The sequence below is a fragment of the Macrosteles quadrilineatus genome, unplaced genomic scaffold, assembly GCF_028750875.1.
Source record: "Macrosteles quadrilineatus isolate MER2022 unplaced genomic scaffold, UCM_ALF_1.0 Scaffold_1__1_contigs__length_201487025, whole genome shotgun sequence".
NCBI lineage: Eukaryota > Metazoa > Arthropoda > Insecta > Hemiptera > Cicadellidae > Macrosteles > Macrosteles quadrilineatus.
This window is the reverse complement of record NW_026542594.1, coordinates 180,156,809-180,174,361: the sequence shown is the minus strand read 5'-3', so window position 1 is coordinate 180,174,361 and position 17,553 is coordinate 180,156,809. Positions and strand designations below refer to the sequence as shown.

Below are 17,553 nucleotides of genomic sequence, written 5' to 3'. Positions count from 1 at the left end.
ATAAAATAATTCCATAAATTAGTACACAATCATTCAGTTAAATTTCAAATATTCAAAACAACGATAAGCATGTTTATGCTGCTTTTTTTATTTTCAGCAACCATAAAAGGGAAATAAATAGGTATCTACATTGATAACTAGTTTGTACTCAAGTCAATAAAATCAGTGAAACAAATTGCCTTTATTTAAATTACGCAATATAACTTAAACGCTGCATTAAACTTAAATACTCTAATGTTAGTCTGACCATCGAACTGGGCTGTGCGATTAATGCAACAGCTGATCCGAGACCATTGTTGGAACCGGCCAATCAGGAGAGAGCAGTGATTTATAAAACTGATCGCACCGCAGACCCAGTCCACTTCTACAGTAGTCGGCTCGTGGTTAGGTCTGGTCGAAACGTGTTGAAAAGTGTTGATCAAAATGCCGTTTACGATCAAAAACGTGTTGATTAGCGATGCCGTCGATCAAAGTTGTGTTGATCTTTTGAAAGCCCACAACATCAATGTCACCTGCAAGTACAAACTGCCGAAAGAGGAACTGATAAAGGAGCTTTCTGTAAGTTAATTTGTTTTGCTTTACAGGTTTTGTTTAGTTGCCTATTAAGTAAGATTACTTTAAATATTTGAAAATTATTTGTTTTTGTTAAACATTATCAAACCATTACATTTAAAGGTTTATAAATATTTTATTTATTAATCGTTTATGGTTTTGCCATTGTTGAAATATTTAAAAGTGTGTAATATTTTTATATAAAAACTGTGTAACTCACATAAAAACCCAGTTTTCTTTTAAATTTACTTTTTAAATGTAAGACATATATTTGATAAGTAGATTTGTTATGTTTTGGAAAAATGTTGTGAATAATTCAATAAATTGTTCTATTTATCAAACATAAATCAACACATTCACTGCTAATGATATGTAATACCTTTATAGTAGGCCTAGGCTAAAAACATTATTATAAACATAATCATGTATGTGGAGTGCTAACTTATCTTAAATTGAATAAATCTTATCATATTTATTATACATCATATATTTATATACCTGCTGATATAATGCTGACCACTCAGCGGACATGTTAAAATTCATAAATTAAAACTAATTAAAAATGTTGCAACATAATTTAAATTTTGTAAAACAAAACAAAAACATTAAAAATAACTTAACTATTAACATGAACTCTAAAAATGGTGCTATTTTTCATTAAGATATAAACAATTTTGGACCTAAGCTAGATTTTGTTGGGATTGAATTGTCAATAATTAAAAATTAAAATGTGTGAATCATTAGTTCAATTTTCAAATATATTTAGCACAACAACTGCATTTCAAATATTACTATAGCATATTAATATTATTGAAATGCAGGATGTTCAAAATAGTGTACTATGCCATGCACATTTTCTGCACAATCACTTCAAACATTATAATCAATATTTTATTGATGGAAGTTACATAAGCAGGAGATAGTGGTTTTATAACATACAAATACAAGATTTCAAGACTATTGAAATAACACTAAATTTTAGTAAAATGCATGATAGTTAACTTTAGTCCATCCCATTCAAAAAATATTTAAACCGTTTAGTTTTCTCTGAATTGAAAAAAAAAATAATAAATTAAATTCTACAATACAAATTTTACAACCTTAGACAAAATTTTAACACCTATAAGTTTTAATATAGAGGTGACAAAAACAATATTTTTGAATTATTGCAACCCAAGTAGGGGCCTACACAAAAATATATTACCTTAAGTTTTTGTTAACTACTATTTATTATTGTTATTATTATTATTCTAGGGTATTTATTATTATAATTTGTTGTTTTGTTTTATATTACGAGTTTATATGGTTTTAACAATGTAATTTAAAATTTAAGTGCTACTTGAGGTTAAAATAGACTATTAAATAGGACAAATCGATTCATTTTGAGAGAGTTGTAAAAAATGCAAAATTTTCTGAAACTCTCATTCACTAATCAGCTGTTAATTGACCAGCTGATTTGCTGATCATTTAACACATGCAAGGCCATTGTTGTAATCAGTATAACCTATGCCCCAAACATGTGTGTAGGTTCATTCATCTAGTTATGTAATTCAACATTGACTCTGAACTTGAAGACTACGATCCAACCAAATGTCACGGATATAAGTGGGATTTATAATGAAAAACAAAATATTTATTGAAATATTAATTTCCAGTTGTCTACTACTTGTTCCATGGACAACCACCGAGTCCCATTTATTGAAAACATGTAAAACTAACTTGAACAAATTTCAAGGTTGTAAATAAATAGAATAATATGATCAATTTTATGTCACGGTTAACAATCTTATTTTATAAATGTCATTGAAATACAAACTAGGCCAAATAAACAACAAAATCCTGAATACATAAACTGAACAATTTTCAAGATAAGTTATAAGATTCTTCTGGACTTAAAGACCCATCAAGATTTCTCTATAGGAAATATTCTTCTGTGAAAAGCCTGGGACTTTTCGGACATACCTAGTAAAAAAAAACTCTAGCACTTTTTGGAAAATACTAAAATAAATTTCTGGTACCCAAAGGGTTAACCGACTAGATAGAAATATCAACGTGTGGGCCTACTACAAAATGCTAGCAGGATACATTCCTAACAAAATATAAATTTATAGCTGACCCATAAGGACGAAAAATCTAGTGTTTTTAATCTAGAACATTTTACTCTGGTACAATTTGCTTTACAAGATTTTGAGCAGACTTTTCAGAACCACGTAAAGGAAGGATTATTTCAAATTTAAATATTGCTTACATAAAGATATTAACTGTTGTTTACAGAAACACGATGGACTGATCGTCAGGTCAGACACCAAGGTAACCGCTGACGTCCTGCAGTCTTGTAAAGGCCTGCGCGTGATCGGACGTGCTGGGACTGGTGTGGACAACATTGACATCCCAGCCGCCACTCGCAAGGGAGTCATAGTACTCAAGTAAGAAAATCAGTAACCCACCTAATTATTTACTGGAAAACAATTTAGTTAGAATATATATATGGAATATCAACTCACTCAGCTCTTTGAGTGATATGGTTTATTTTTTTATCTAATTATACATAATTTAACATGTTGATCTTATGGGTATCAAATTCACGGAAATAATTTGAAAATATATATTGTTATACGACAAGGTTATTTCAACAGTAGGTAAAAAGTAGGAAATAGCCTGATCAAAAGTGCAATTCATAATAGCTATTTGTGTATTAAGTAAGAATACAAATTACTGTGCTCGTGTGAGTGTGGTTGGTGTAGACACAACAACTGTGCAGCTAATTAGGGAGCGGAAATGATGCATTCCCGCTCTAGAGCGGCAATGAGCTATTTTGTGTACTTTTTACAGGTATGGCAATTTGATCATTTCCATATAGTGGTAGTAAAAAAAAATTGTCTTGTAGTTATTTCTCGCAAAGCCATACACCATATTGGGGTCCTAAATGTGGTTCGGATTCCACTATAAACTGTAGGTCCCTTACTGAATCTCGTCATGGGGCTGCACACCAAACCTGAATGAGACATTATCCAATCATTTTATCTACACAGTGCTCTCTATGAGGTTTAGTTTAGACAGCTTGGTAATTGATCAAAACTTACAGACTACGTAACATAACAATACTAATAAACCAAGTAAGTATGGTTTGTTGTTGGTTTCTATGGACAAGTTAGGTCACACGATCTCTCACTACTTGTTGAGTTATGCTAATTATTAAGTTTTTATTTTACTCATGAAGTTCAATATTGGACTTAAAAGGTCAAATACTGAACTAATTATTAATCATCATGTTTTGTATTTGATTTATCTGTTAATAAGTTGTTGTTTTGCAGCACTCCTGGTGGTAACTCCATCAGTGCTTGTGAGCTCACATGTTCCCTCATTACAGCAATGGCAAGGTTGGTAACACTTAATTTGTGACATAAAAATCTGTATAACATCATTGAGTAAAATAATTATTAAAGGATTTTACTTTCTAAGGTGTACCATAACAAATATTTGATTTTTCTATTCTACTATGAGGTTATAAATGGTGTTAGTAAAGCAATTTCAAAAATTGAATTATTTTCATGATAAGTTTTTCTAATATTGATGTTGCAAAATTATTGTTCTTTACTTGTTTAACAAAGTAAGGAAAGGGTTTATCCACATAATCATCAGTATATACTGTACATACTTTTGTATTGCTAAGATGTACAAAAGGGTAACGCACCCCCTTTCTCAAAATAAAAAATAATTTAAGACATAACCAAACATGGTAAAAGAATGCCTCCACAACAATAATATATGTGAAATGATTAAGAAATATTTTTTAGGATAAAAGTTTAGTAAGATATGTGTTTTCCGCAGACACATCGCTCAGGGTTGCCAGTCACTGAAGGAAGGCCGCTGGGATCGTAAGCTGTACACAGGCAGCGAACTGTCAGGCAAGACTCTAGCAGTTCTGGGGTTGGGCCGCATAGGCAGAGAAGTGGCTGCACGCATGCAAGCTTTCGGTATGAAGGTGAGAATCATATCATATGATGTAAAATATACATAATGGACTAAATAAAACCTATAGGAGGACCCTGACGTTGAGAACTGTATTATTTTTTAGAGACACTGGTGAATTGTACAAGTGCTGATTACAAAAGCTGAAATTTACTACGCAGTTGCATATATGTCTATTAGTTGTCTTTGCGAGGGCGAAAATCAAAAAGTGTGTTGCGATAAACTGTAAAAAACTGAAAGTACAGTTTTTAATCTAGTCGCAATTAGCATTCCTGTTCAAAGTTCATGGTTGCATCTGGGTCAAATTGATAACAAGATGTAAGCAAATCAGCAACAACGAGTCTTCCTTTAGAGATATTGTTATGATTTTATTGGAGAGAGTTCATCAACACAGAACGTTCTCATGGCACACATCTATTCATTATTTGGTTTATAAATAGACCTACAGCGTGAGGTGGGTTCTGAACCACTGGGGTGTCAACACTTGCCTGGCAAGATTTAAACCAATAAAAAAAATAATAATTTAAAATTTTCTTTCTTTTACATTAAACATTTCATCTTCAAAATTGTGCCGAATATCCTAATATGGATACTATTCTAAAACTGGTTCCCTTCAATTGGTTTTGAACTGTAAATTAGTACCGTATAAATTGTACTCAGATAATAATATAGAAGAAACGTAGTCAGGAAAAAGACTTTGTTCAGTTTTTCTTATGAAATAGTAAAAAGATACATACACTATTGGCAATAGATTGTACACTAGATCCAAAACAAAACAACTTTTGTGCTTAAAGATTGAATCTTATAGAAAAAATATTTTTACCGTCAAAGACAAAGTTTGATTTCATCCAAACATCTTGTGAGTGGAAACAGAAAAAAAATTTCCAACGGATGGTAAACAAACACATTAGTGTTATGCAACATTGGAAACAACATTCCCTTTGATGCCGTTGACCTCTGAAATGTTGGCCTAGCCGTTGATATCACGTTTTAATGATACCATAACGAATATAATGGTGTAAGAACAGTGTTTTTCCTGTTTGTATCCAGATAAAACTGTTTATTAAGCTTATCTTATTTGTCTAAGAGTAATTTCATAGTTCTTTCATATCAAACTACTCCTATTTACTCTAACTAGTTTCGTTTTGTTACATAGAATGTTACTGCTCTAATTGTCAGGGTAAAATATAAGAGTTAATAATGAAGAGGTTTCCAAATGAAATCTGAATCAAAACTCATTGGTTTAACAAGTGAGAAATTTATAAACTTTAACTTGTTTTGTATAAAAAGAAAAAAAACCTACCTAAGTTAGAAAAAGCCACTCCACCAGTCAACTCCTCTGCTATTAGGGCACCAAGAGGGTGTATAAGTAATTTGTACTCTTCCAATAATTCTGCTCCGCTTCTAGGAAAACAGAACATTAAAATCCATATGACCAGAGGAAAGCCGACTCCGCTTTCCACCGTTGCATCTAGAAAAATCCAGGTTTACTAATCCCTTTTTGGATTGTGCTAGGGAAATGCCTCTAGTTCAATCCCATAGTAATAAATATCTGGTATATTTGTCTCTATATAAAAACATTTGAGCGTTCGGTTCCTGGGAGTTGAAAAAAATTGAAATATATCATTAGGGCTATTTAAACTTGTTCTCTAACCTCTGTTGTAGACCATTGGGTTTGACCCAATGGTGTCTGCCGAGGACGCTGCTGCTTTCAACGTAGAGAAGCGAGACCTAGACCAGATCTGGCCCGAAGCCGACTACATCACCATCCACACTCCTCTCATCCCACAAACTCGTAGTGAGTGTTTTATTTCTAAGTACTGGTATCCTTATTTAAGAGCATTTTGATGTAATTTAAGACTGTATGCCTTCCATAATGTAGTATACCTAAAATTAGAAAAAAAAAACTGAATATAGAACATAAATTATAACTCAGAAGCAAAACAAGGAAGGAGTACAGTTGTAACCGGAGAGCACAGAATGGAAATAAGGGGTGTAATGGTCCAGTAATAAAAGGCACTGTTGAAGTTTTCACGGAATTAAAACCATGCTGTGTGTCATGGTACGAAGAGATGTAAGGTACAGAAGAAACATTCTGATGTGCACTTAGTGGTATTTAGCACTAGTCGCTGGTGTCTAGGGAAAAGTCCAACACTGTTGCTTCTCCTAACCCCTTCACACCCTTTTTCCCTTTCCATCACACACTACAACAATTGTGCTGGAGGAAGACCCTGTGCCCTGTGCGATAGGAACTTCCGCACATTGCTCACTGCTCTAGCTCTTCCTTGCTTGTCACAAATACATTGCTCTAAAGCACTGAGCACTGAGCCCATGCACAATAAACTGTAGCTGAAAGTGTGTGGTTGTCCCATAAACAAGTTTTCTCTGTACCTTATAGTAGGACACAAAATTAAAGTCCCATGTCTGCAGGTAGAGTGGACCCGTCCTAATCCTGTTTGTCAAAACAACGCTATTGTTGGGAGCTTGGCGATGCAGACGGACCGGGAATACCGCCCTCCCCTCGCTGTTCCTAGAAATTAGTCTTTTCTTTTTATTTGTTTTCTTTTTTGACCGGATAACTCGGTAACGGGAACTCCGTAGAGCGTTCACTCAAAATTGTTTTTATTCCTCTTTTTCAGATGATCAAATAAATGAGCCTTCGCATGATGGTCCAAGTCTTATGGTTCAATTTATGCAAATTGTATTAGGACACGGAATTTCTAGGAACAGCGAGGGAGGGTGGTATTCCCAGCCCGTCTGCTTGCCGAGCTCCCAACAATAGCGTTGTTTTGACAAACAGGATTAGGACGGGTCTACTCTACCTGCAGACATGGGACTTTAATTTTGTGTCCTACTATACTTCTATGTGCATGGTCCAAACAAGTCCATTGAATCACCAATTCTCATCCAATTACACACATTCATTAAGAAAAGTGACACACTTTATTAACACATTTCTGAATAGAAATGAGGGGTGTGTAAAATGAGTTGGCCCTGACCCTTGAATGAAATGAGCTTTGTTACAAAGTCAGCTGATTTTCATCAGATAGAACGATTGATTTATAGAAGAATATGTATAGCTAAATATATATATGTAAAAAATGTATATATATGTAAAAAATATATGTATAGCTTAATTGAGAACAGCCGGTAATTGTTTAACAACTTTTTCAGGAAAACTAATTGTAAATTTGAAATAAGTTAATTTGTGTTTTCCTGCTGTTATAATTAATTAAAAAACTAAAGAAACACTTAAAGTATACTCTTTGAGAAAATAAGTGTAAAATAACCTTTGGTTAACCTTTATTTTTTATTTTACCATTGCTGTTTCAGATCTTATAAACAGTGAAGTGTTGAGCAAGTGCAAACGAGGTGTGAGGATTGTAAACGTCGCTCGAGGAGGCATCGTAGATGAGGCAGCTTTACTGGAGGCTCTTAAGGTAACAGATCAAGGGTGTTTGGTAAAAATGTGATTTTAATTGGATTAGGTGTTAAATTATTAAAATGTGTAGTTGTTAAGTGATTCTGACAGTTGACTTACAGGGCTTTGATAGTGGCCATTTTGTCAAATACACTGCAAGCCCAATAACAATGAAAATGTTCAATTTACAATATCTCATAAGTTATGAAACAGAGAAGTGAGGTACGGAGAAAACACACTCATGGGACAACTGTGCGCTTTCAGATCAGATATTTTATGTCGGAAATATACTTGGCAAGAAAAAGCCTGAAATCTCTGTGCGGAAATTCTTATCGCACAGGGCACAGGGTCTTCCTCCACCTTGAGGTTTGTGGTACATGAGGGTGGTGTTGGACTTTGCCATAGACACCAGCACTGATGTAAGACACCAACTACTTCTCTGTAGTTATGCTTAAGAAGATGATTGTGATTGCATCCTAAATTTATAAAACTATAATAAACCTTACACTTTGAAATAAGATTTAAAAGACTGAGACACAATTTTAACTCTTCAAAAATATGCTATTCTCTGAGGGTACCGTAACAAAGATTTACTTTTTGCAAATTTGCAATGTTATTACCTACAGTTTCCTTAAACTGGTAGATTTGTAGCTTTATTTTTGAAAATCGTATTGCATGGCTGAGTTTGTAAATATAAGAAATAGCAGCTTTGTTAATTTCTCAAAGATCATTTTGGGAGTCTAAAATTGTTAATATGAACTCACATCGAGTGAATTAATTTTCAGTGGTATCATAGACAAATAGAATAAATATAGACTGTCAAAGAAAGCTTCCGGCACCCACCACTAGGAGTGTCATGTAGTTACGACACACACCGCTGCAGGCAAAGAGCGCAGGAGATGTATGCGACCAGCAGACGTTGCAGCGGTGTGCGCCGTAACTACACGACACTCCTAGCGGTTAGCGCGGAAACATATGTTAACCGCAGCACTGCTGCCAGTCTATATTCATTCTATTTGTCTATGGTGGTATTTATAAAACGAAATAGGCAGTAAAGTTTAAGGACTTTGCTTTAACCTTTAACTTAAATTTCCATAGGACGGAAGGTGCGGTGGTGCTGCTTTGGATGTGTTTGTTGAGGAGCCTCCCAGGAACCCGACCAGCCTGGCCCTGATACAACACCCACGGGTGGTTTGTACACCACACCTTGGCGCTAGCACGGACGAGGCTCAAACTCGGGTGGCCGTCGAGATCGCAGAGCAGTTCATTGCACTCAATGATCCCAAATCCCCGTGAGTATTTAATAATTAAAAACTTAGTACATTGAATTATTATACATACAAGTACAGTAGAGTACCCATACAACCCCACAACTCCAAAACTCAAAAAGTCGGAACAGAAATAGGGGAAGATAGTAAAACTACATATTTACCGCTTATCAATTTGACCTTAAATCATATTCACAATCTAGAGCAATTTAAATTGCTACGTAATGTGTTCTCAAATATAGACTCATTTTCTATGCAACTCTTGCTCTTACTTCTTTGTACTCTTCTTGTAACTCTCTTTACTCGACACATGTAACGTGTAATATACCTCATAAAAGTAAATTTGTGCCAATAAATTAACACTAATACCGAAACTCTACCTAGGCTGAGGTTAACCAAAACCCCCGGTCTGTGAGACCCCATTTGAAAAATAATAGACCCCGCTTAGACACACACAAACCGAAGCCCTCGGCCTGTGAGACCCCGCTTTAAAATACACTAACGATGGGCTTCTGACACAGGCATGTTATGAACAGACAGCCTGTCAAGGTCACGGCACCCATGCAAAATGAACAAACAATATATCAATAGGTAGGGGAGGAAAAGGGGGGAAGGTATTGGGGGAATGGAATCTCCCAAGTAAACAGTGTTGGCAACATGCGTTTTTGAAAATTCCTGTGGGCCTGTCAGACGGGGGTTTCAGTATTAGTGTTAAACTATACTCCATTCACAAAATTTTGGTGGTTTTATGACAGGAAATCTATCCCCTCCACTTGATCCGACAGCTCAACAGCTGAGTTTTAAGTAAAATTAATTCTGGAATTCATGTTTTATCAAGTATGTCTTTTTACTGTGATTTAAAAACATTAAAAAATATATATTTTGCACATGTGCATTCACATATCTCGTTTGGCATAGCACTCTTACGGCTCAACAAAAATATGTAATCTAGATAGCATTTTAAAGGAGCAAAAAAGAGCGGTTAGAATCATGCTTAAGCTGCAGCATGATAATCAATAGACATCCCTAACTATCATTACATTACCTTACTAAGTGTCATTACACAATTGTTTCTAACACTTGATATTGCAGAATTGCTGTATGAAATATGCAATGTTTTACTTGTTTGATTATTATTATTTTGAAGATCCAGCATCTAAGTAGCATGTTTTAATCTTAATATAGATTCAGAAAGTAACATAGTTCTATACGCTTGATTAATACCGGCTGAATTTTAAGCCTATTGACAGCTGATTACCATTTTTGCCCACAGATACAAGATCACCGGAGCTGTGAACGCCCCAGTGCTGAGCGCAGCCTGCGTCCCGTACAACAACAAGTGGATCGAACTGACGACAAGCCTCGGACGTCTGCTGGGTAAACTGCTTCAAGACGAAGACAGGGCCGACGCTAAAGTTGAGCTTATCAGGAAAGGTAAGTTCGGTCAAAAACTTATGTTGTGTACAGAAAATATCTAATCCAGTGACTTAAAAACACAGACGGAAAATTCTGTAATTTTTGTTCTTGGAACAAATTTAAACACATTTACAATATTACAGATGGATTAAATTTTAGCTCCAGGTAACTTTACAGATGAATTGATGAATGATTAATTTATTAGTATTGCCACTGTAAAGAATCCAAAAATAAAACTTGATTTACTTTTGCTTCAATTTTGTATAACTGGTTTACTTGGAAAATAAATTGAATCAATATTTGTTCAAATAAAAAGTCATTTTATAGATAAGGGGAGAATTAAGTTCGGTGTGTTTTTGGCACGAAGTTAAAACCATGAGATACAACAAAAGTTATATTTTTTATTAAAAAAAAGCTACCTTTGAGGCTTTCAATTGTTTTTTTCCTCACTTTTTATACCATCATTGACCACTGAAGATAGAAAATTCAATATTTCTTTGCAATTTATATTCACACAGTTAACTCTATTCTCAAGGTTCAGCACTGGAAAACATGGGATTCCTGGGGACTGCGGCTCTTGTAGGACTTCTGACCGGACGTACCAGCAACGGACTGAACCTCATCAACGCCCCTCAGCTAGCTCAGGAGGCGGGGCTTGTTGTCAGCCAACGCTACGAGCCAAGCGAGCAAAAGAGTGTCACTGTCAGCGTTGCCACCGCCAAGGGAACTAACTCCGTCACAGGTCAGTGCTACCAACCTACAAGCGAACTAAGTAGATAATCGCACAAATTGACCTTACTTAAAACACAACCATTGTGTTATTATTGTAGTATTGTAGATGTTAACTGTACGCTAATGTAAGTTCACATTAATAAAGAAGCATTTTTCATTTAATTCACTTACACAATGAGTGCTCCTAAATTGTTGCATATCTAATTCTGGGCTCATTTGAAAACAATTAATTTTACTGTAACATATTCCACAGGAACAATCAAAAGCAAGACTATCCATTACCTGCTGGCTGTTAATGGAGCTCAGTTTTCTCAAGTTGGTAGACTTGTTGGCACTTCAACAGCTGATTGGAACAGTGTCCAACTGTTCAGTGGTGCCAACCCCAGACAAGATTTCCTGGCTATATCAGGTAAAATATACTACCAAATATACTACCAAAAATATATTACCAGTTTGAAAGAAATCACAAAATACAGTACAAATACGAATTTCACTTTTTCAAACATAGTCACCAAAGATGGCGCTAAAAATTTCTTATGAACACTCTGTATTTTATGATCTTCTTAGAATGTAGATGCAATTTTGAGACTTATGTACTCTTAAGATTTCCTCTCCGAATTCACTAGTTTAGGGGCTACACAGAAGGCTACTCTTTCCAGGGTGTAACTCCCTCGATGTAGCTCCTAAATGAGTAACTTAGCTGTAGAGAAAAATTATGAATTTATGAAGAATAAAAAACTTTAAAAATTACAATTACATTATAAAATAATCACATAAAAGGTATGAAACATAAGAAATGTCAAAAATAGCTACCATTTAAAAAAAGTTGTCATATTTTTAATGTCACGAGAAAATAGTTGAAGTTCTCCATTTAATGTTTTCTCTAAATCTAATATAGTTTATGAGATACCAATGGTGGCCCAGTTAAGTTGTTCACCCTGTATATGAGACTATTTTTAAGCGCAAGATACCTGGACTAAGTAATTGCTACCCATGGAGTATGTATTTCAGAATATCTAAGTCAAGGACCAGTGGCAATCTTTTAAACCTGAAAAGTCCTAAATATACAATTGATACTATCTGCTTTCATCTTTTCATCTTTCAAATGCTATGCAAGTTTTTTTAAATACATAGAGTGAATTAAATTCCTTGCATCTAAGTAATCCAATTCGTTGCTTTATGTTGCAACCAGTTTCAACTCCGTGGTGTCATCTTCAGGTGTACAAGGATAAAATATTCACTCCATTTGAGGGTCACCATAGTTTTGACAAATCGAGAAACACCGAACACAGACTTTAAACGGACACGAAGGTTTAAAATATAAAATTAATAAAACTACTGAGACAGTGATCGACAAGTACCGGCCGGACATGAAGTCTAGACTGCCTTGGTGGTGCATAGGTCAATGACAGTAGGCATGGTTTTAAAATGCCAGTATATCTTGTAAGATATGTAAGATATTATCTTACGTGACGTTGATTGAATGCAATATTTCAAATGTTTAATTTCATTTATTTTCTCACAGAGGCTCTCAGTGCGAAGGGTGTTGACGTCGTGAATTACTCGGCTGCGTCTGGAGAACAATCACAAAACTTCTACGTGTTTGGATTGTCTTCACCTTTGGAAGCCAAGTTGGAAGTCCCCAATGTCAGAGTCTACTAAATACTAATTCGTACTTCTTTATATTAAAATATTATACAGTATTCAAAAATGATGTTTATTTAAGTTACTACTTGTATGAGAGAATATATTTGTTGTTTATAATATCTTAGTATCTTTGAATCTTCCCTCGACTTAAGCTATGCGGTCATAGTTTTTTTTCAGTATTGAGATGAATGAATTAAAAATCAAAGTTTGTGTTACAGTAATTGCTAATATTTGGCTTTAGCACCATATAATAATAGTCTGTCTAATGCTTTGTTTTTTAAGCCAGGCATCCTCTTTAGTGTGTGTCGATCAAAACTGGTTTACATCATTTTGACGCTTTTTAGAAGAAATGGGAAAACTTGATATAAATATGCATAATTAAATCTCTTGACCTTTAGTTGAGCTACAGTGCAGTATCATAAAACTAATTCAGGTTTGCATCCTTAGCTTCATCGATTATTCAACATTTTTAATGCTATGTGCTTCCTTTGGTCTATAAAATGATATCTATTGACCAGTTTTAAGTTCAGCTCTAGAAGAATTCTCCCTAAGATCCCCCAAAAGCAGTTGCAGAATTTGTGTATTAGAAGTAGACAGCAAAAACCACCAGGAATATATGGAGACAGATTATGCACAAACATTAAATTAATTGATGTATCTTTCTTAAATTGTGGGTAAACACTCCCCTCATGCCCTTGCTAATAATTGCCACTATTGAAAATAATCTTTCTTTGTACTTTTGTTACAGCAAGTTTTTCAAAATGTAAGCATAATTTATAACACCGATCAATCTCGGCACATTACAAGGGGTTTTCTATACCACAAAAAATTTGAGTTGTGATACTTTGATAAAAAAATACAAATATGAAGGCACTGTATTCAGATTTTATTCTCAATTAACCACTAACAGGAAATAAAATATATAAAAACACAACTTATAATTTACTTAACTAGATGACACACATTGTTCTAAACCCAAAGCATAATTTCAGCCACCTATAGAGAATAACTTTTGATTATGAGTTGAATAACACTGCAAGGTACAAAGTCTTCTACAGTACATACATTTGTGGATAAATCTTACTATAAAATACAACTTTACAGCCATTTATTTGAATTAATATTCCAACTAAATACTGCCCAATAGTTTCATGCATATACATTAACTTTTTTGCTCATGAACCACAAATTACTTCTTTAACCAGTTCTTGTTATTTATTCAGGCAGCGCCCTTTTAACATATATACCTTCAACATTAACTTGATACCAACAGTAAAAAGGGAAAAACAATCTAAAGGTTTAAACAAGAAAACTTGAAAAGAGAAATAAAACTTTTGCAAACAACAATCTATTCTTAATTTGTTAGCACTATTTCATTTTTTGTAAGAACTGAATCAACTAAAATTTTATTCTGCAGGGGTGTTCTAAAAAGCTTGAAAAAACATAATTTATTCTTAAAGTGATTTCTAATTAATCTAGACATGACTAATAAAATAATGTTTTGTAATATAGAGACACCATATTACATACACTTATTTTTACATTTATTTTCTTAATAATGCATGACAAAATAAATGTTTTGTCTAACTAAGTTACCTGAGGGTTATTTTATGACAAAATGTTCTTTGCTTTGATTTGTGTATTTGATCAAAGTTTTACGTATTAAGTAGAGATCAAAACTCATTTCTTTGAGCAAAAATAATGAGAAAATAGCCACTTTATGAAGCTTTTAAGGTACATAAATGAACAAATTGAGCAACATCTAAAATAGTCAAAGGACTTGATGTAAACTTTCCATTGGAAATAAACGGCATGTAAAATATCCAGTAATCAAAATATGTCTAAGGGAGAAGGGGCTTTAACTAGTGATGGTCAAATCTAAGAGTTTTGATTTTTCTAAGAATTTCTTACAATCAATTCTTCCTCTTAAATGTACAGAAAAAATAAAAAAAATTCTCATGATAATTTTTTCACTTGCTATTTTAGTAAAATCTCAACAGTGATGGTTACCAGTTTATAAAATTATCAATCACCTTGCCAAAATGAAACCTTTGATGAGAAATAAACTAAAATCCCAATAAGCCATGTAAAAATTTAAAGAAGTGCTTACGTATAAATTATATATTTTCCTTAAGATTCCGTGGATTTGAATTTTAACTTTGACACATCACTAGTTTTTATACAGTTTTAAAACATATTTTAATTGCAAAATTGTGAACAAGATTATGTTCTTTGAACTGAAATATTGGTACTTTAACATAATACAATCATTTGAATAAAATGCAAGTCCCAATTAATTTTATTGCATTTTCATGTTAATAATATGAACAATTTTATGAATAAAACATTAAGATAAGTTTAAAGTTCCTTGGAAAAATGTGTTGTTAAGCTATCTGTAAATATGTTTTTACAGTTTTACTTCTTCACTTAAAACTAAAAGGCAGCCATGAAAACCAACCAAATACTGTTTAGCTAAACATATAACTAGGGCATGCAATATTCCATTATATAACTTCAAGTAGAGAAAATGTATTAATTAATTATATTCCAAAAATTATTGGTACACCATAACATTTTTTTTACACAGATCCTAAATTTATTCTTTGTTCATATAACATCAGTTTTCAATTGTTGCACATAATTGTTTCATTGTTGATCTCAATTGTTTATTTGTTAACAGTTGTTTCATGTTTCATATTGTAAATGTTAATATTTTGAGCTTTTTTCTGGTAAAGGGTGATTCAATTTCAGTTTCCTATTTTGGCAACACTGACGATTGAACAGCTGCTCTTTGTTTCATGTTTGCAATACATCAAAATGTCAGTGCATAGCAGATTAACGAAATGGAATGTTTTATTTAATGTGTTAAAGCTGTTCAACTTCTCGGCAGAAATATAATTTCTTACGAATTCTTTGAATGTCAATCTGACCATTTTAATGAGTGTAATTTCACGATGTTGAAAAGAAATTTCCCGAAACTGGAACCATTTAAGATAAAATAAGGTCTGTTTTTCATTGTGAATTCGGTTATCCAAATGTATTACTGCTGTGACTGTTATTGTGAACAAAGAGCCACAGTGATCAGTGTCTTTGTTCTCAGACATTAGGTTTTTTCTCTACGGTTAACTTTAGGCACATTTTGCATAAGGATTTGCAATTACATTCTTACAAACAGTTACAGCCCAAAAACTGAAAACCGGTGATCACTGACTGTGAAGCATTTATCCAGAATGGGCGTTGAAACAACAGGAAGTTGAAACTGATTTGTAGAAGAAGGAAGTTATTCTCTCTTCAGGTCTTCTCTACTAGTGAGTTTGCATTAGGAGCAAGGTTTGTCTGGGATTGGTGATCCTTAAAACTATGTAGATGGTACAGTATATTAGGTGTGTGTGTATATATAGGCATTGTCATATTATGTACATATAACACAATTTTTTGTATTTATGTACAAAGACAAATAAAGACGGTTGATTGATTGATTTGTCAAAGAATATCTTCTACTCTGAAGAAGCAAGTTTCATTATCTCTGGTTATGTTTATAAACAGAATTTACGAATATGGAACGATGAAAATCTTCATGTTATTTTGTGAGATCATTGTTGGAACAACTGAAAGCAAACATTTGCCAAGTTAAAGAAAAAAGAAAACCTGAAGGCTGAAAATCATTAAAAAACTTCCTCGATAGAATTAACTGCAGTGGGTGGTCCAGTGGTGGCCATTTTCAGGTGCTTTTTTAGTACTATTAATTAAAAATGTCAAAGGTAATGTTAATCAAATAATATTTAAGAAAATGTATAGTAGTATGAGTTCTTTCTTTTTTAAATGGAAAACTGAATTTGGATCACCCCAAATAAAATATTTGATAGTTTATATGTACTCAACATATGTCTATCCCCACCAACTACTCATGCCTACCAAAATCTACACTTACTCTTGAAATAATAGCTCCTACCTAACCTAAAATAAAGCTCGTAATTCCAATTTGGCAACAAATCACCTGATTGTATGGGTAAACTAACAAAATACTAAAACTAATTGTTGATTAAAAACTATAACTAACAGCAATATTTGTTCTAATATTATTTCTTTCTATCGTATGAACCTGAGGCATTTACTAAAATAGAATGTAGTTGGTTTTACCTTTCACTAAAAAAGTATGAAAACAAACAACTTCTGTATTTGTTAACTTTAACCTCTTTGAATATCTCTAAATATATTTGTAAAAACTCAGGTGTAAAACTTTTTCTTTCTAGTATTAGACATAACAATGGAAGAACATTTTACGAGAAGAGAATAGCTGCAAGTATACTTTTGTACTAAAGTTTAGCTCGTGAAGTAAACTTTGTGATCTCTGTCCACCAAGACGGCCGTTCAAAAGTGTTCTTGTTTTGGAACAATGATGACTGAAGATTCTTGTACACCTGGAAGGATTACCAAATATGTTTGCATTCTTGGATATTTTTCTAATACAGTAAATACCCTTATAACCGGCCACGGATAAACCAACCTATTACTAAAACCATAATTTATATCTAATAACAACTT

The 17,553-nt window shown here is 33.4% G+C and overlaps 2 protein-coding genes across 2 annotated transcripts in view; one reads left to right on the top strand and one right to left on the bottom strand.

Moving 5' to 3' along the window:
- Window positions 1–362: 362 nt before the first annotated feature.
- Window positions 363–13,127, top strand: LOC128983279 (hydroxypyruvate reductase-like). The gene is made up of 11 exons (XM_054402517.1): window positions 363–558; window positions 2,827–2,978; window positions 3,867–3,932; window positions 4,384–4,537; window positions 6,190–6,322; window positions 7,858–7,964; window positions 9,044–9,237; window positions 10,487–10,647; window positions 11,165–11,371; window positions 11,615–11,770; window positions 12,887–13,127. The coding sequence occupies exons 1-11, from the start codon at window positions 424–426 to the stop codon at window positions 13,021–13,023; spliced, it is 1,602 nt and encodes a 533-aa protein (XP_054258492.1). The 5' UTR covers window positions 363–423; the 3' UTR covers window positions 13,024–13,127.
- Window positions 13,128–13,873: 746 nt separating this feature from the next.
- Window positions 13,874–17,553, bottom strand: part of LOC128990897 (peroxisomal acyl-coenzyme A oxidase 3-like) — a 43,573-nt gene continuing 39,893 nt past the window's right edge. Inside the window, exon 15 of the mRNA XM_054413546.1 lies at window positions 13,874–17,429. Within this exon, the coding sequence (XP_054269521.1) occupies window positions 17,325–17,429 (105 nt within the window). The 3' untranslated portion in view covers window positions 13,874–17,324. The remainder of the gene's footprint in view (window positions 17,430–17,553) is intronic.

Coding starts and splice junctions, on each gene's coding strand:
- LOC128983279 (XM_054402517.1), top strand. CDS start 424: ATGCCGTTTACGATCAAAAACGTGTTGATTAGCGATGCCGTCGATCAA. Junction 2,979..3,866: donor AAGGGAGTCATAGTACTCAA/GTAAGAAAATCA, acceptor GTTGTTTTGCAG/CACTCCTGGTGGTAACTCCA. Junction 10,648..11,164: donor AGTTGAGCTTATCAGGAAAG/GTAAGTTCGGTC, acceptor TCTATTCTCAAG/GTTCAGCACTGGAAAACATG.